This window comes from Brachycentrus maculatus, unplaced genomic scaffold, assembly GCF_059751285.1.
Source record: "Brachycentrus maculatus isolate JH-2025_06_01 unplaced genomic scaffold, ASM5975128v1 h1tg000272l, whole genome shotgun sequence".
Taxonomy (NCBI): Eukaryota; Metazoa; Arthropoda; class Insecta; order Trichoptera; family Brachycentridae; genus Brachycentrus; species Brachycentrus maculatus.
In genome coordinates this window covers 366,465-387,031 of record NW_028281023.1, presented here as the reverse complement: position 1 = coordinate 387,031, position 20,567 = coordinate 366,465, and the positions used below count along the sequence as shown (strand labels likewise).

The 20,567-nt window shown below is 30.4% G+C and overlaps 2 protein-coding genes across 2 annotated transcripts in view; both read right to left on the bottom strand.

Annotated features, from left to right (window-relative positions):
* The window catches only part of unc-13-4A (BAI1 associated protein 3), a 110,005-nt gene that overhangs the window by 77,421 nt on the left and 12,017 nt on the right, over positions 1–20,567 (bottom strand). The window contains exons 2-3 of the mRNA XM_088266626.1: positions 20,113–20,365; positions 8,010–8,202 (exon numbers count right to left, since the gene is read on the bottom strand). Of these exons, the coding sequence (XP_088122752.1) occupies positions 8,010–8,202; positions 20,113–20,365 (446 nt within the window). The remainder of the gene's footprint in view (positions 1–8,009; positions 8,203–20,112; positions 20,366–20,567) is intronic.
* Positions 15,230–18,701, bottom strand: LOC148305482 (uncharacterized). The gene is made up of 2 exons (XM_088266625.1): positions 18,689–18,701; positions 15,230–18,485 (listed from the first exon to the last, which is right to left on the bottom strand). Exon 2 carries the CDS (start codon positions 18,457–18,459, stop codon positions 15,676–15,678), a length of 2,784 nt encoding a protein of 927 aa, XP_088122751.1. The 5' UTR covers positions 18,460–18,485; positions 18,689–18,701; the 3' UTR covers positions 15,230–15,675.

The following is a 20,567-nucleotide window of genomic DNA, read 5'->3' as shown; positions in this document are numbered from 1 at the left end:
ATATATATATATATATATATATATATATATATATATATATATATATATATATATATATATATATATATATATATATTTACACAAGAAGCCGCTCGTAAACGATGCCATTCATTAAAAAAACGTGACATATAACATTAGGAATATGCATAGTTTTTATTATATGTTATTGCCCATTTAAAATTTATTGAACCTGTTTTGTTAATTCATCATGGCAATAAAAACAGCATTTAACTCAATAAATTATTTCTCAGATTGAACACTACCTTATTGTATATTTTTTTCAAATAGCACGAAAAAAAGTGTTTGAATAAATTACAATATAAGTAACGCACAACGGAATAAGCTTAAAATGGTAACGACACAATAAAAGCACATTGTTACTTTGTTATAAAAAAGCATATGAATAGTCTGAGAACAAACTAGCGAGCTTATTAAAGAAGATATAACAAAAAATCTGGCAAACACTAAAATCCTCTAATAGCTCTGAAGTCTTCTGTTAATCGCAGTTCTTAAAGCACGATTACTCCCTCTCAACTGAAAAGGATTTACCTAAACTACGTTGTCCACCAATTATCACATTTTCAAGAGGCTTTATTTCAAGCATATGAAAACGTTGCTTAAAGCATCTCTCGAGGGATTTCCTTGAATTTTATCATGGCTAAAAATTCTATACTGCAAGCTTTTATTTAGCATCACTTGTTAAATAGTCAATTAGTTTCATTATTCCTATCGATTAGACACATACTGGGATTAGCTAGCAATGCAATATGTTTATGTCTGCGATATTTTATAAAAATAATTTTATTTTCAACAGAATCATTTATTTTTATACCAGAAAATATTTGAATGATCGTAAAATTACATTTGGGGTTTCAAAGGTATTTTTACTCACGTGACACTCACAACACAAGATAGGTTGCGATTCAAAAAAATAAAATGCTCTAATTATGAAGCAAAACGTCATGCAATATTAGAATGGATAGAATGTGCCTTTTTTTAAAAAGGACGTTCTACTTTTAGAAGTTTGTCTGCAGGTAGTAAGGATGGGGAATGTTAACGTACAAAATACATTACAAACACCCAGACCGATTGAAAATAAATATTTCTTGAATTTATTTTGCAATTGGTGGGAATCGAACCCGTGACGCCAGTTTCGGAGTGAAGCACCTACTTAACTAAGCCACGGTGCCTGACATCATATACTGAGTTATGTTAAAAGAGAAAAAAAAACTCTTGAACTGTTAAATTCAACTACATTACCTACTTGTATAATTACATTGCGTTTGTTATTTTTTACGTAAGAGCCTAGCATAGTCTCCGTAGCAAAGGCCAATCGAATTGATAAATGATTTGATCTTAAAAAAAAGTACATTAACTGTGGATGTGAATTCCACGTTGCCATTCATCATATCTCAATATATTGAAATCGTCATAAAAACTGTTTATTTATAAGTTAATGTTTTATTTGTCATAATTAATGGAAAAATACATATATTTGAAAATGAGGGAAACCCCTCATTTCAGGAAATGTTGAGTTGATAAAAAAATTACGATAAGTTTATGATAAGATTAATTAAAAATTAGTCATTGCACTGTGTTTTGTTTCAAATATTTTTCTAATGAAAAATCTTTTGAACGAATAAAATATAATATTTAAAGTTATTAAAATAATTGTGAATATTTTATATTTATTTAATTGCGTGACGCCACTTCAAGTCTGTTTGAAGTACTTCGAAATAAAGTGATTTGTACTTTAAAAAATATTTTATCAGCACGAGTCCATCTCGTGTAAATAAAAATACATCCACCCTTAAAATACTAGTAAACCAAAAATGTTATACAATATATTTTTTTGAACGAAAAAAAAAACGATCACCAAGTCCAAGGCTTATTATAAAGAACAAAGAGAAACGGCGTTCTTCTTATTAGGATTTCAATTAATTTTGTAAGTTGCCTGGGGGTATTTTTGTAATAAATAAGATATTCATTCCGGAAATATTTTTTTGCTGAATTGAAGCTTTATTATTGGGTTAAAAGATACTCAAAGGTCTTGATTTAAAATAACTGAATTCGAATGTATTACCAGGCCAGTATTTTTCTCAGTAGTTTATTTTTCAATTATAAAAATTGAATGTCCATAAAAAATAAAACTGCAATGATTGATAAGTGTTTTCGAATATTTACGTATGTTTCTTTATATCACATCCCCAATTATGAAATTATCAGGACTTAGTGGGATTTATTTTAAATTTACAATTTATTATAAAATATTTCATATGAATGCGTAAGGTACCTAGTATATGTTATACCTACCCAATATATGAAATAAACAGTATCTCCTATACATAATTGGCAATTCGAAAAAATATCGCAATGAGGTAAGTTTTTAACTAACCATATATTGATTTCTATAACACACATACAAAGATACATATTTAAATGCAAACACAAAAAAAACTTTTCAGATAATTTTATATAAGTAAAGATATTTAGAGGGGAAAAATAGTTCATTGGTAATTTAAATTTTATTTACCGCTATTTCGGTCATAATAATTAGCCATATCACCCGGACAATCAGTGTAACCGGTTTTCCATACCCTACTTTATACCATTTACAGTGGAAGAGGAAAAGAAGATAAAAAAGAAAACCTAATCCCGGTAACACGATCCCTCTAAAAATCGATTAAAATCAAGCATTCTTGCTTCAGAGAAAGCTTCTATTTATCTGTCTCTAGTTTCTCTCGCATTTCTAGATATCTGATCTCTCTGCTCTTTCATACGTAGCAATAAAAGTATGTTTACTGACGGAGGGTGATTCCTCCTCCCAGGTGAATATGCTGAGGTAACAAGGGTGACTCGAGGGGGAATACTATGTAGATATACGTTATACTAAATAAAACTTTGCACATTTTTCTGGCGTATTTCCTATTCCAAACTTTAAAAAACATAAATCATTAAAATCTATAAAATTAAAATCTATAATCATAAAAAATGTATAAAAAACGATTAAAAAGCGTTTTCGAACCTTAACATTTCAAACATATTTTAATTACCATAATCCTTTTTCCCAAAACCAAAGAATTCAACACTAATTGATATTTAAAAAAGCCAAGCAAATATTTTTTAAAGCGTTTTAAATGTATTACTTTACTAAAGTAAAATGTAGTTAAACTATTCAAAAGCTTTGATTTTTTAATTCAAATTTATTGATTTTCACAGAAAAAAGAGATTCAAACATGAAAATTACGATGGTTCTTTACAACAGTTCAGTAACGTAATTGAATTATTTTATTATTATGTTTTCATTGAATTATATAATGAGTAACCCTGAAGGATGCAGACCCCCAGGCAGACCTCCAAAAAGATTGAAAGACAGCTGGGAGTCAACATCCCAAGATCGACATGCGGAGGCACAAATAGATCCCTAGGATCTACAAAAAGAAGAAGTATAATAAAGTGTAGTATTTATATATATATATATATATATATATATATATATATATATATATATATATATATATATATATATATATATATATATATATATATATATATATATATATATATATATATATATATATATATATATATATATATATATATATATATATATATATATATATTATATATAGTATATAAATTTATATAAAAATATATGTATAAAGCTATGTACCTACTTTTAGAATGATTACAAGTTAAGTTAGTCAGTAGCAATGTATTTAAATTTTGATTTATATTTCACTACGGTTGGCTCATTTGATGTAAATATGCATACTGCTCGCTATAAAAAGAACATTTCCAGTATATCAGTTTACTAAACAAAAACGGGTAGAAAAATCGTATTCATTTTCAGAATAAAAATCAAAATAATAAATTTCAAGAGATATTTTTTATACTGTTTCGAAACCCGCACATCTATTTGAAGACTTCGTTGATGAAATTTCCCTAGTGAAGAATTTCTCGAAGAAAAGCTGATAATCTTTACCTCTTTTGTTGTGGAAATCTAATTTTCCACCCGAGACATGAAAATACCCGTCGGCGGTTTCAGTTTTGTTTCTATCTTGCAGAATTCAAGATTTCTCGATCATCGCCATCTTCATTACCGTCAATGTCATCCGACCTTCAGTAGTTCGTTTGAGTTATTCCTATTCCTTTAAATCGACATTTTACACAACAGGTTTAACAGAATATTTTCCAAAGGTGAAAGGGGTGTCATACGATGCATGTTAATGTATTTAAGAAATACTTTTAAAATTTTCATGTTTAACCTTTTTCTGATCTCTTTTACGTAAAATTACTTAAAATACGTAAAATTATAATTAATTTTATTCAAAACGTGTTATTTATAAAACCACTTAAACTGAACGTGTACAACGTTCATGTACAGTACAAATTTACAACATTTTGAGTGTGTCCAAGTAATTGTTCACAAAATCTGGATTATCTCCAATTACAGGAGTTCTTTTCATATTATTTTTTGACATCTCATCAAAGATGAAGAAGAATATGGAAGTCTGGGCATTTACGGGGCTGACGACCGTCATAGGTTGGTTTAAGTGTTATTATGTGTGTGATTATAATCCAGGATTGGGACCTCACACACTAATATAAGAGTTTCTGCTTAATAAAAAGCTTCTTTACATCTCACTCTAGTGAAGTTCTAGTGATTTAAGAACAAGGTTTCTAAATTGGTTCATATATACAGAACTTCCAAGAATTTGAGTAGTGTGGTTGTCAATAATGGGTAGAATTGGTGAATGTTACACGTGTGTAAAGTGATCACTTAAACCAGCCTATGACAGTCGTCAGCCCCGTAATGCCTAGACTTCCATATTCTTCTTCATCTTTGATGAGATGTCAAAAAATAAAAAAAATGCAGTACAAATATTGTAAAAATTTATCCCCTGTTGCCATCTCCAAATTTTAATGACTGCTAAGAAGGAAGTCATAATTTAGATTAATTAATGTTTTCTTAAAATTAATTATGCAAAGTCAAACTTAATAATCAACTTCATGATGAAATAATAATTTTGATTGATTGATTTACAACATTTATCATAAATGATATAAATTTTGTAAAAGTATTTTACTCGTCTTTATTTGTTTTTATCTGATAATAGGCTTTATTGTAAAAAAACAATATTATCTTTCAAAAGATAAGAGAAATGTTCTAAAAGAACAATAAAGCTTTGGAATTTCTATTTATAAATAGATAAACTAAAACTCGTTTTTTTCATTTTAAATAAAGAAAATAATCAAAGAATATTTTTTTGCCTTATTTTTTAAATATACGGTAATACATAAACGGCATAACAGTTTTTACAAAAAATACTTAAATGATGAAAAAATAAGTATTTTTGTTTAAAAAAAATCGATGATTAAAGTTGAAATTCATATCCTGGTGAAAAACCTGGTCTTAACCCAACAAATAAAATATGAATTACAAAATATGTACGAAAAAACGTTAAAAATCAGTTCCTCATTTGGTTAAATTTTAATATCATACTTCCAGATTCGTTTTCCACTTTTTACGGCAAATTTAAATAATTTCCATTTCTAAACAAATGAAAATCATTTTCAAACTTTGTTTTTAATTTTTTTTCTTTTTTAAAGCAATTGCTTGTACGCTCGGGAATATAGTTATTGATCGACCTCTTCGTTCGGACATATAGAAAGCCTACTATTCTAATCCTCGATAGACAGATTTGCAGTTCGACCCTTGTCCTAATTGAAGATGTCTCTCCTATAATGAAAAGCTTTATTCAAGATTTGCTGAATCTTATTGATCCATAATGAACAAAAGTAATATTTCCATAATATTTTGCATGATATACAGGTTATGATAATACAGGTTAAAAAAACGAATGAATCGGCACGACCATGTCAATTAGAACCTGAAATCTGGTGGTATCAAAAATCATTAGATGGTTTTATATATTCAGAGATTAAAAAGACTAGATGCATGGACTTGAAGGAAGCTAGGAGTGAATGCCGGAACAGAAGATTGGGCGTTCCAACTGCTCTGTCTACCTCTGGAATGAAACGGCTTAATGGTAGTAGAAGTAGTAAGATTACCATCATATAACAATGCCGGTAGTGATGAAGCCCGGTATATGGTAAAATTAAGTGGAAACAGCTGTACAGATCGTGTTTTATCATTTACAAAAAGTTTAGTTCTACCAAGAATTGTTACTAAAATATTTATTTTTACATCATTCATTATTGGAAAGTTTTTATCTTCAATTATTTATTTCAAATATAAACCTTAAAAGGCCCCTTTCAAATTGGCAATAAGTCATTGCAAAATCAATGAATTATCTAACTTTTTGATAACAATTGAAAAGATAAGATAAAGACGGTGCGCGATAAATGAATTATCTAACTTTTTGATAACAATTGAAAAGATAAGATAAAGACGGTGCGCGATAAGCGGTTGCATACTTTGTTACAGACGAGAAATGTATGTTTTGCAAATTTTCAACATATATTATCTTTTTTTTTTATCAAATCGAACAGTGAATTACACTAATATAGTTTAAACCGTGAAAAAAGTGGACCATATAAAATTGAACTAATGTTCAAATTTCTCTTTGATCATGAATATCATTATGTAAAAATGTCAGGTTGTGGTCCCGTGGTTAGTGTCGTGGAGTCATAGTTTCTTGGTTCAAATTCACTCTACCATAATTTGATACCTATTTCCAATAATGAGCCGCTTAGGCGCACAGAAATAGTATAAAATTGAAGTGATTTTGTAAATTAAAAAACACAAATATGTATTTATCTTTTTCAAATTTAAAAACAAAGATCGAAATTATTGTAAAGATGTATTTTATTCAGTTTTATAGCAGATGGTTCCAAGGGGCCTGTAGGCTACAAGAGATGTTGATTTTTAATGCATGAGAGGGATAATTATCGATTTTTTTAAAATCAATTAAATAATTACAATATTTCGATAAAACTTTCATTATGGTCCTCGTTCGACTTACGTCACATTATGCTATAAGAATGATGCTATTTTGGACGTAGAAAAATTGTATATATTTCATGGAAGACCTTTGGGATGATGAACATTAATATCTGGCGGAAGAAAGTTTGAAATATGAAGGTACGTAAGGGTTGATGACGCATAAAAAGGTTCACTGAAGTTCAATGGTAGAACAACTCATTCCACGTCATCTTCATACTCTCCAACAGGTAAAACCTTTTATATCTAGACACTAACGCCATCCTTTAAAATATTATATTAACACGACTGTTAAATTACTTTTGATGGGTTTCTCCGCATTTCTTAAATTTTACGACTCAGCGAATATACTGTATATACCAACGCCGTTTTATTTTTTAAACATTAATAAGCTTTCCAAAGGTACTTACAATTTCATTTTATGACTGAAAGTTAGTTCTGGTAATACAATAAAGTGGTTTTACATATATATATATATATATATATATATATATATATATATATATATATATATATATATATATATATATATATATATATATATATATATATATATATATATATATATATATATATATATATATATATATATATATATATATATATATATATATATATTTATATATATGTATATATATATGTATATATATATATATATATATATATATATATATATATATATATATATATATATATATATATATATATTTATATATATATATATATATATATATATATATATATATATATATATATATATATATATATATATATATATATATATACATATATATATCTTAGTTCTTTTCGTAATTGTATATTGTAAATATAAGCAAAAATATACAGCTTTGAAATCAATCTTGGTATTTATAAATATTATCAAATGCCTTTTTATAATGGTGTAATAGCTACCAAAGAATAAATTAAAATAAGCCAACAAAAAATTTTATATCTAAAGGTGTCTAGGGATCCAAAATATCATGTGGCGAAAAAATTTGTCTTCTCAGTGGATCGACGTGGGAAAAGAAGAAGTGTCCCTTACCTCTACGTAAAGAGATTCCCTTTGGTGCGACGGCATGTCCTCGGCCCTCCTCGGCAGGCCCAGGGCGGCCTCCAGCGGCGGCGCCTGCTCCGCCCTCGCCTCGCCCGCCCTCAGCGCACCGAGTCGCCGGTTCTCCTGCTTCCACGACAGGGCGGTGAAACTCTCGAAGTAGGAACCGTCGGTCTCCTGGACCCTGGCAAACAAACAAATCCGTATTTATTTTACTGCTCACATTGGGTGTATTATAAAACAAAAACTATATTTCAAGTGTATTTGAGGTATACCCTTGGCGTAGTATTTTACGAAAATTTTGCTTTATAAATTACCAAATTTTTTATTAATTTTTTCTTAAGTTTTTTTTTTAATTTTTAATTTGACTAGAGACCGTGTTATTACTGACATTTTCAGACTGGTTTTGATGTCGTTAACACAAAACATAAATCCTGATCACTTGTTAAATAAAATAATTATACAAAATACTGTTTCGCACAGAAATTTCAGTACCAAACTTAAGTACATACATGTCAATCCCTGAAGATGATTTGGCTCTTGTCAAAACCGGTTGGAGAAACAATTAAAAAAGTGGTTAAAAACAAAGCTCTTGTTTTATTTTATAATTGTATTATTATTTTTATTTGAGAATATCAAACCTTCATTTTTAGTCAAGCCTAAGACGTAAAATAACGACTTTTGTGTTGTTATTGTCATAATGATTTTAAATATTATTTCATAGTAGATATCATTCAGTTGTGGTATTAAATAGATGCTTTTATAAAAGTCCACTGCTTTATTTTTTATAAATGTTTGTTTGTCACTTATCTCTTAGAAATCCGAACATATTATGAAAAAGGCATCATTTTATTATTTGGGACCTCACGATCGAGGAAGTAAAAAGTCTGACGACCATTTATCGGAACAGTGAAAGATCCATGAATTCAATAAAATAAATAAGATGGATATAGTTTTTTATTTTGTTTCATAATGTCTAAAAATAACAGTTTTTGGACCCACGAGCAGCATTATTTTTTGGGTTATTTGTCATACGTGTAGGTGTTTGTAATAAATATATTGTATTGGTCAATATATTTGTCCATCTTGTGGTTGAAACTACATTGTAGAGGCGTATCTATCAGAGTTTCTATTACGAACTCACACTCAGTATATTCCCATATAGGACTTAGATTCAGTAGCATTACGATAAGCGTTAGAGTTTTACACTCCATATACAAGAGATACGTTTGAGTTCAATCTCAACTTTTACAAAAACATCTCTAATAATAATAATAATAAAACCCTTACCGCACCCCAATGGTGCATAGGGCACTGCTTCATATAAACGCAGTGTTATCTCGATCGATAACACATGGAGGAAAGGTGATCAGCCCTCCACTTCAGGTACCAGTCCAGTGTAATATTGAATAAATATTACAGTGAACAAAATTACTAATATTTTTTAAACCCCCCTGGGAATCGAACTCGGGACCTCCAGAACGGTAGCCGAGCATGCTGACCATTACACTACGGAGGCGGACGGAATTATTCTCTGTAAACCTCATAACATATGAGTACCTCATAACATCCTTAATTCTGTTTTATTTTTAAACGTGCAAACGTTTGAAAATAAAACTGAATTAAGGACTTTAGACCAATAACAACAAATGTAGGTACTATTTTTTTAGTTTCCCAAAAGCATGGTGGGACTAACAACTCGCTCTGCATGTTTTGCATGTGTAGTGATAGTGTATGTGAATAGTACTAAGTGGGTGTGGTGTAGTGTTGTTCGCATGATTGTTAAATTGTAGTGTATGTCCTGACGAAGAGACGGGTACGTCTCGAAACCGGTAGACAGAAGTAGTCGGTGAGTGCTTATTTACTAACATTACTAATATCAATTAAAATGTTTGACCACAAAGTAAATGCTTTGAATATAAATAATAAATGTAGGTACCTTTATCTTTGTATTTTTATTTTTAGATTTAACTTAAAAAATGCTTTTAAATAAAAATCACTTGTTTTTTTAACACTTGAGTTTATTTTATGGCAACTAGTTTCAGAAGCTATGCTTCCATCAATAATAAAGATGGAAGTTTAGCTTCTGAAAATAGTTGTCATAAAATGAAATCAAGTGGTAAAAAAACAAGGGTTTTTCATTTAAAATGTTATCATCCCTTACCATAAAGTGAATGCCGAAGCAATAAACAATATTAAAAAATGTAAAACGTTCCTCAAATTAGGCGTGGAAAATTTGCTGCGCTATATAAAATGTTTTCTAAGATACTTGTTTTTACTGTCCCTGTATTAAACAGGTTTTGTGAAATGTTCGGTTTGTCCCTATCAGTTTTTTGTTGTTTTTTCTTGCATCGTCAGACCTCATTAATTTTCGAAGCGTTGTATTTTAACAAGCGCCAAACATTCACCCTTACGACGATACGGCAGATAAGTGACGGTGATTCACACACTCCACTTAACGCAACCTGAACACAACCCTTAAAATATTCTGATAATATTGAATATTTCTGGAGAAACTGCTTATTTGGAACACACACTTTTTTTATTGAAATAAACCAAAGCCGTATTATGCATTTATTTACACATAAGCAGCTTAAGATTTCATGGCGGACTTAACTAAGTATAAGAATATTACCACTATTCACAAAGCATTAAAAATAAACAAGATACTTTTTATATCTTTTAAACTATCGTAACATAAATATGAAATCATTAATAATAAAATAATAAATGCATAAAATAATGAAAAATCGAAAATTATATTTTTTAGTGTTTCTCAAGTATGTGAATAAAATCCAGGATTCGGAACTCACATATGAAATGAAACAGTTTGAGTTTAATAAAAAGCTTCCCTCATCCCACTGTAGATATCTCTATCGAATTCTACAGAAATCAAGCACTGTGTTTCGAGTTTGATCCGTACATCTAGAAAATTCTAGAATTTGCAAACTGTGGTGCCAATCATGGGTGGAATTGGCGAATGTTACACGTGTATAAAAGTGATCACTTAAATCAGCCTATGTCAGTCGTAAGCCCTGTAAATTCCCAGTCTTCCATATTCTTCTTCACCTGTGTTGATATGTCAAAAAATAATGTACAAATATAAACGTTTTATTTCAGTATATTCCACAGTGTGAAATTACTTGATGTGGGATGTGAGTAAGGGACTATTAAATAGCATTAATATTGCACAAAAATCTACAATGTTACCGATCAAACTTACACCTTATTCATCTTTTCATGAGGTTATTTAATAACGAAACTATTTTTAAAAGTAGAGGCGGGTAATAACAAAACAGATCGTGTCATTCATGATTACATAGAAGTAAAAATGCTCACCTCAGGAAACATTGAGCAACTTTAGCATTAGCACTTTCTATTGTTTTCACGCATTTAATCATCTCAAGTTAAAATATAATAATAATCGCGACTACAAAAAATAATTGAAAATTAAAGGAAATAAATACAATACTGTAAAGAAGTTATAAATAATAATAATAAATTTGGATAACTTATATAGCGTCATTTTCGTAAAATAATACCTCAAGGGCGCTTCACTGTGAATGAATTGGGGAAAAAATTATGTGAAAATGATTTAGCAAACAAATGTGTTTTAAATCTTTTTCTAAAGATCATCTCACTCCCTTTCTAATCTATTTCTATTCTAATTCTCACTCTATTTCTATCTCATTGGTGGAAGAGCGTTCCACGCCATCGGTCCTGCAACAGCAAAGGCACGCTCGCCAAAATTAGTGCGTTGGTTGCGAGCTGGTAAGATCACTTTGCCCATTGCAGATGTTGTAGTCAGTAAGTACATAATGCATCTTGAAGTGGTGGGTATGAATTCGGAGACCTAAGAATGAGTCTTTAAAGTAATGAACAGGACACAAAAAAGCACGTGTTATCAAAAATATGCTACAATTTGTTTAATTTTTTAATACGTTGCGTTTGTATGCAGTTCATTCTAAGTTATTTCATTATCGATAAAATTAAGAAAGGTGTGCTGAGATGGTTTGGACATGTGGAATGTATGAGTGAGAAAAGAACAGTTAAACAAATTTATGAGGCGAATGAAGTTGGAAAAAGAAGCAGAGGAAGACCAAGGGAAATTTGGCACCATCAGGTAAGTCAAATACTTGAAAGTGGCCTGGTCAGAAGTCGTAATAATCGTCAAGTATGTATGAGGAGATGCATGAATGTAGAAGAGCCGAAGAAAGTTTGCAAAGACAGAGTGGTGTTGCGTTCGATTCTCTCTGTCTACCCCTGCGGGGAGGCGGCGTGATGATTAGTTAGTTAGTTAGTTAGTTATTCGAAGTAAAGAAGATATTACGATATATCTGGTTTACGCATAAAGGTAATAATGAGAAACATATTTTTAATAAAAATAAAAAAGTGTAAAAAATTTCATCGACAGCTATAGTTTTTTGGTTTAAATATAAATATTTATTGATCTTTATTACAAACCTTGAAGCGAAGTGAGTGGGCCTTTAAGGTTCATAATATATCATATTATCACATATCTATTAATGAAAAAATAAAAGTAATAAAAAGAAAAAATATTATGTTATAAAGAAAATAAAGTAAGATTCTTATGTAATTAAAACCCATTTTTTCAAAAAATTTTATTGATAGAATTTTCTTGAATTACAATTACATAAAATAAAGCTATACATCAATAATTCTATATTAATTATTAATCTTAGAGTATTAAACAAACAATAAATTAGTTAACACTCTCCTTATCATTCATCGTTTACTTTGTGTAATACCACTTTAAAAAACACTACTTCGTGACTGCCGGTTTCGGAATGATCATTCCATCATCAGGTCAAATGTAGACTAAAGTGAAATTGTTACTGACATTTATACAAAACTAAAATTCGGAAGAGAGAGAGAAGACAAATGATTTGCAACAATTAATATTTTCACATTAGTTTACATTTGACCTGATGATGATTATTCCGAAACCGGTAGTCACGTAGTAGTGTTTTTTTTAAGATGTATTACACAAAGTGAACGATGAATGATAAGGAGAGTGTTATATTACCATACTACTTAATAAAAAATAAATTACAATGATAAAAGAAAACACTTGTTTTTTTATCACTTTAGTTTTATTAAAGACTACTAGTTTCAGAAGCTAAACTTCCATCATTCGGGTCTGAATAATATGTTATTATTCAGACCCGAATGATGGAAGCTTAGCTTCTGAAACTAGTAGTCTTTAATAAAACTCAAGTGGTATACAAACAAGTGTTTTCTTTAATCAATGTAACATGTCTTACCAAAAAGTTAATGCCGAAAGAATTAATAAAAAATAAATTAGTTTATTACATACTATATTCTTTTTAACTAATTAAAAATTAATATACATTTGTTAAAGTATCATAAAGTGTTATGTAAAAGTAGATCGAAGACTCATTACTGATGGTATTTTTATAACACATATACACAAATGCTATGATACATTGGGACTCCGCCAAACTGCCAACGTCTACCCTCTCATATATATATATATATATATATATATATATATATATATATATATATATATATATATATATATATATATATATATATATATATATATATATATATATATATATATATATATATATATATATATATATATATATATATATATATATATATATATATATATATATATATATATAAAATATATATATACATATATTTACTTTTTTTTTTCGGTAATGAAAAAAAAACTTTTTAAAACGTTTAAATTAATAATACTGTTAGAGACATTTTCAATCTTCTTTCAATAACGTAGTTACGTTGCAATTGGTGAAAATCGCACTTATCGGTGGAGGAGTCGGCAGTTTGCAGTCCAAAGGTGTTAAGAGGTAACAACTGACATCAATTCAAAATACGAGAGATGAATTTATTAGTTCATCAAATTGAAACCAACATTTGCTCCGATTCCTACTTACTTTTATGAAATCCAAGTCTGCGCTCGTGCTACAGCGGTGAACACCAAGGTGACAAATGATACCAGTATTTCTTAAAATCTATTGTGACACGTGTTTCGATGCATTCCGCATCATTTTTAAACACCGTGTTTGAAAATGATGCGGAATGCATCGAAACACGTGTCACAATAGATTTTAAGAAATACTGGTATGTACCAAGTGAAATTTAAATTTGAAAAAAAAATCTATTAACAACATTTTGAGTGTGCCCAAATACTTCTTCACAAATCTTGATAATCTCCAATTAGGAATTGTTTTATTTTGACATCCCAACATATATAGATGAAGAAGAATATGGAAGTCTGTGTATTTATTTAAAAAAAAGCTTTTTCAATCTCACCATAGATTCTATTGTGAAATTTTAGTGAATTCAAGCATTTTATTTCAAATTTGAACAGCATATATAGAAATTGAGTAGTGTAGTTGTCAATCTTGGGTAGAATTGGTGAATGTTACACTTGATCACTGAAATCAGCCTATGACAGCCTTGTAAACCCCGTATATGCCTAGACTTACATATTCTTTTTTAATTAATGTTTTACTTAGTAAATACCACTATTTCTTAAAATCTACTGTGACACGTGTTTCGATGCATTCCGCATCATTTTCAAACACCGTATGTGAAGCTAATTCTAAATTTTAGAGTTGGGTCCTTGGGACGTTGAAGGTTGAAGAGGGGGTAGTAGCTGTTTCTTATTTTTATTTACTAATTAAATTTTTATTTTTATTTTTATTTCTTATCACAGGGAACATAGACAAAAGGGGGGAGGCTTTAGTCATTGTCATATTGTTAATTATGGGTTTATTGTTATTTATATTCTTATGAATTTCTATTGTTTCAAAATGCTGCAGTTTATGGCTTTTCGGATTGATTATTTTTAGGATTTCTACGTTATTGTGGTTAAAAATCTATTAAATGGTTAGCGAATTCCGAAAAATTATTATTTCTCAAACATTTCTCAAAATTTTTCGGAATTCGCTAACCATTTAATAGATAATAATCACAAATTTAACCACAATAACGTAGAAATCCTAAAAATAATCAATCCGAAAAGCCATAAACTGCAGCATTTTGAAACAATAGAAATTCATAAGAATATAAATAACAATAAACCCATAATTAACAATATGACAATGACTAAAGCTTTTGTCTATGTTCCCTCTGATAAGAAATAAAAATAAAAATAAAAATTTAATTTAGTAAATAAAAATAAGAAACAGCTACTACCCCCTCTTCAACCTTCAACGTCCCAAGGACCCAACTCTAAAATTTAGAATTAGCTTCACATACGGTGTTTGAAAATGATGCGGAATGCATCGAAACACGTGTCACAGTAGATTTTAAGAAATAGTGGTATTTACTAAGTAAAACATTAATTAAAAATGGATAGATTTTACCACAAAGTGACTGCCGAATCAATTAATGAAATTACATATTCTTCTTCGTCTATGTCGAGATGTTTAAAAATTTATATTTTTTAAACTTTACCCATCATAATTATTTGATTGGATTCATGGATCTTTCACAGTTCGATATTTCCAATTTGTCACCTTGGTGTTCACCGCTGTACCACGAGCGTAGACTTGCATTGCGTCCAAATAGTCTGATTCGGATCAAATGTCGGTTTCGATTCAAGAACACCTTTATACGTAGTTTATACGCTTTTTCATTTCCCAGGATTATTCAAATACAAGTATGGATTCCTACTACTGAAATAAACTTCAAATACTCCGCATTTTCTTAAAATGTGATCGGAATTATCAATGAGATCAGATCTGAATGAACCACTTTTAATTTGTTTATTAAGTTCTATAACTATGTTGTTAACAAACGCTTGGAATTGATTATTGAATGCTCCCGAGAAATCAACTACTGCCAAATCTTGATGGTGATCTGTATCGCTTGGTTTATTTTCTGAAATATTTTCATAGTCTCTAACAGCTTCCTGTTTGTCCAAAAAATTTAACTTGAGAAGCAATATATTTAACGAGTTTATCTCTAAAACGTTATTTAATGATTTTAATATTACATTTACGAATGAATTTATGTTTTCTTGGTTTAAATATTTTTTTATATCGCTGCACACATCTTTAAAGTTTTTTATTAATTTTTCGTATTTGAAATCTGATTCCTTACATATCTTTAGATCCGAATCGTAAATTTCACAATAATGTGATATTAGGTTTGATGTTATTTTGGTGACGTCGTTTAATTGTTCCGGGTTGTTCTTCAATTTGATATTGATAATAGTCTTTACTATTGATTTAAGGTAAAATATATTATGTTTATCTTCATTAATTGTAATAGAGAAATTGCGGAGAATAAAAAAAGCCGCTTTTAAGTTTTCTTCAGAATCAGCTAACGGAATAAAAAAATCTCTTTTTATCTTATTACTCACCAGGGTGGCAGAAACGAAAATTATTTTTAGTGCTAAAATGCCATTTGGGCCGAGCTCTTTGATTTTCTCCATAATTTTGTCCATAGCCGACATTGTTGTTTCGTTATAATCCACGCCAATTTCTGTAGATATGCTTCTTTCTAGAATATTTTGGGGGTTATCTTCAAAATCTGCCAAACAATCTCGTATCCCGAAGTCTCGGCTGTTTTTATACCTTTTTGCGTATTCGATACACTGACGAATAGCCAACGGAGAATAGTCAAGTGCTTCAGCTAGTTTTTCAACTAATTTATCTTGCGATGTATCGTCTGTAGAAACTTTAAGCGCCGACTTGATGAGAATAGTAGCATCCGTTTTAGTTAGTTTTTCCAAGTGAAGAATTTTTATTCCGTCTTCCCAATCGCTGTCATTTGATACGAGCAAAATATTTGGTCTAACATTTAGAAACAAAAAATTTATCGGCAAAAACTTTATTAAATCGATACAAGATTTATTCACGTTGTCAAATATAAAGAGACTTTTTTGTTTCCCGAAAGAGGCAAAAATGTCGTCTTTCAATGTGTCAAAATCGGACAAAGGTAAGAACAGTTTATCTTTGGCTAACTTTACAAATGCTTCTTCCAAAGTTGACTGTTTCGCCGCATTTAGAAAAATGATGTTGTTGTCATATTCTTTGGCGTAATCCGTGACATACTTTCTGGCTAGCTGGGTTTTTCCTATACCTGGCATTCCGCTAATTACTGTTATGTGCGAAGTTCTAGAAGTGCACTCTTTGTTTGATTGTATTAAAATGTGCAAAGCGTTTAATTCATTCTTCCGGCCAGTAAAATGATCAACTGGGTTTTGTATATTGAGTTGAATAGGTTTTTTTATTGAAACATCCCACAGTTCGTCCTTTTCAGTGAGATAATTTTCCTGTTCTTCGTGTTTATACCATTCTTGAATCTTTGCATTTAATTTACAATAAACATTATATGCTTCGCAGTCTCCGATGTTAAGTTCTTTGATTTTTTCCACAATTAAGTCACGAAGATGGTGTTCACTGGGTTGTTTAACCAATAATATAAATTTCCGGAGAAAATCTCTTATTTCTTCATCGCTAGTATAGTCATTTGGTAGTTCTTTTACTCCCAATTCAGGTGAATGTTCGTTTGGTGGCAATTTAATTCGGACTTTTGATAATTTTTCCTTCATTTCACTATCATTTGCAACATTTTTAAACTTTTCGCTTTTTCTTAGCTCAATAAACAACTTTCGTCTAAATGTTTCAATTTCTGGCTCAAGTTTGGTTCCATTAAGAAAATCATATGTTAAATGCGCATCGTTCGTTATCTTACTTTGAAGTGTTGCAATATATTCACTATGAATTGATTTATTTATAATTGTTTTCTCGTCAATGTTTTCCCCGTGGATTAACTTGGCGAACTGCATAACTAACTGTTGACCTTCAGTAACGCCGTGGAAGTTTCGAAGCAGTTTATCATCTTTAATGTCAATTTTTAAGTACTCTCCATTAGATGAATAATTAAGAATACTGTTTTCATGTAGTTGCTTTTTTACAATATTCGGATTATCAGAGATCGAATCATCGAGATCGTTATTTGTTAATAAAACAAATCGACAGTCGTCGATATTTTTTCCGAAAATATGATCTTCAGAGTTATTCGAAGAAAACGTTTCGCGTTTAGTCTTAAGAAACGATTTAAATTGGTCGATTAAACTATAATTGACACTTTTTCCAGATTTGTCAAACAAATCTTCTTTCGTTATTTTGAAGTTCTCCGGATTCTTCTTATGTTTGCACTGAATAAAATAAATACGATCCTTTTTTACTCCCTCCTGATCCTCATGCACGCATTGGTAAACAATGTCGTCAAAACATCCAGCACCTTTCAAATTGGTAGCCAAATTAAAAGAACACACTTTTTTTTGTTGAAACTGTAATTTTCCTCGTAAAAACATTATCATAATGAGACCCAACTCATAAAATGGCCCCAGATGGTTACTGCCTAACCGTTTCTTGAATTTACACAAATCCTTCAAAAGCATCATTCGGTTTCTAGTTCTTTCTGCAGCACCTGTGAACATTAAACAAAGTGATCATTATTTTTGTAATTAACATGAGCACTGAATGAGTGATTGAAAAACTATGAGCGTCATACGGTAAAAAATAAAAACTAAGTGGATTTTTTTAAATTTTACAAAAAAACTAAGTGTTCGTTTTTTGATCATCGAATTTCAATATCCAAACCAAAAAGTTTATTTATTATTTAGTACTTACCTGAAAGTGGTGATTTGCGTCTACGTTGCGCAATTATCGAAAATAAAGTGATTGCCATTCGATATATTCTAATCAGAAATAATATTATCAATACACTACGTGCGTCATTGTATTATGAGGATCTAGCGCACATTTAAAGGAATTTATTGTCTATGATACGAGTAAGATAAATGTTAACATAGTAACAAACACAATTTTTTTTAAAGTTTTTGTTTAAGGCACTTACCAATTTTGTTTACCAACAAAATATTTAATTTCATTTTAAGGTTTTTAAAATACATTTTGAAACATGTTTTATTTTGTATATTAAATAATGCATTACAATCATAATTTTAATATTAATAACCCCGAAATTCTAAATATTTATTCTACTAGAGTTTTGACTTTTCGAATAATTGAAATCGGCAATATCATAAATACAATAGAAACTTCAATAAAAAATATAGTCGTGAAAGAATTATTTATCTTTTTTATTTTTTTATTTTAAACATGCGTTTATTTCCTCTCATTTCACCCTTTAATGTCTACAAAATACAATATGTTTATTCAGATCAATTTTCGTATTTTTGAACATTTTGATATTGATCAGCGTTTTTAACCAACTTTTCGTAATTTTTAAAAATAAAGAAAACTTTTATTAAAGAAAAAACATATATGTTCCCCATTTTAACTGGTTACGCATTATTTTCAGATAAAGAAAATGATAAAAATGGATTCGCGATAACAATGATACGTATAGGCACCTTCCTTTAAGAATATATTGCTGGAACGTGTACGTTTTAGAGTTCCCAGTTTGATCACCAGGACCACTGACACCATAGCATCCCACGAGCAGAACAAACTCTAAACAAAATTCCTTTATTTATGGTTTGAGCTTTAATATTTCCCTTTTCCCATCTTTTTCTCTTCCGTCGCTATTACAGGTTTTTTCATAAATTTACAAATGTGGAATTTTGTATTTGGAAAATTACAAGTACTTATTTTGTGTTAATCATTTATGTGAATGAATCGATGTAACTATTCTAAAATATTCCCAAATAAAATAAAAATTTAAAAAATAAAAAGTTTTGTACTGACATTTCTTGGTGTAACTGCATTTTATAGAATAAAATAACAAGTACGTAATTTTTTCCGTAATTTTATTTGACCAGCAACCAGTCTGACAATGTTATTTTATTCTAAAAAAATATTTTTTTTTATATCCAAAAAATAAAAGGATTCTGACTATACAATTTTTTCTGGTGTCTGCTTCCCCGAACGAAGCGAGTCATCGTACTGAAACGTCCTCGAAGAAGCGATGATATCCAAAATATACCGAATTGTATTGTAGTACTCTACTGTACTCCGAGACTGTTAACTGAAGAGCGTGCTCTGCGAGCGACCCTCGCTCGCAGCTCGCGGAGTCTCTCGTCCAGGGTACTCACCCCGACGTGGCGTGCTGGTCCACCTCGGGCCAGGACAGGCGGCGGCGGCAGAAGGCGAGCGGCGGTCGGTGCTGCGGGGCGGCTGGCGCGGGCGCGGGCGGCGGGGGCTCCTCGCCCGCAGGTCCCGCGCGGCAGGCCCGGCGCAGCGAGCCCCCGCGTGGCGGCCGCGCGGCGGGCGGCGCCAGGCACTCCAGCGTGCGCCGCCGCGCGCCCAGCGCCGTAGCGCCGGGTGAAGGCACCACCTTCGGGAAACCTGACAACCGAAACAACTTTTACTTGAGTCTTTGTGTTACTTTATTTTTAAGTCATTATCTTTATTCGTAAGTTTTGTAAATACTGATTTTTTTTCTTCTTCTGTATTCTTTTTAAAAGGCATAGGGATCCCGAGGGGTGGGGAGATTTTATTCCTTAAAAACAAATTAAAATTATTCCTCTAACGCAGCCGACAAACAGTC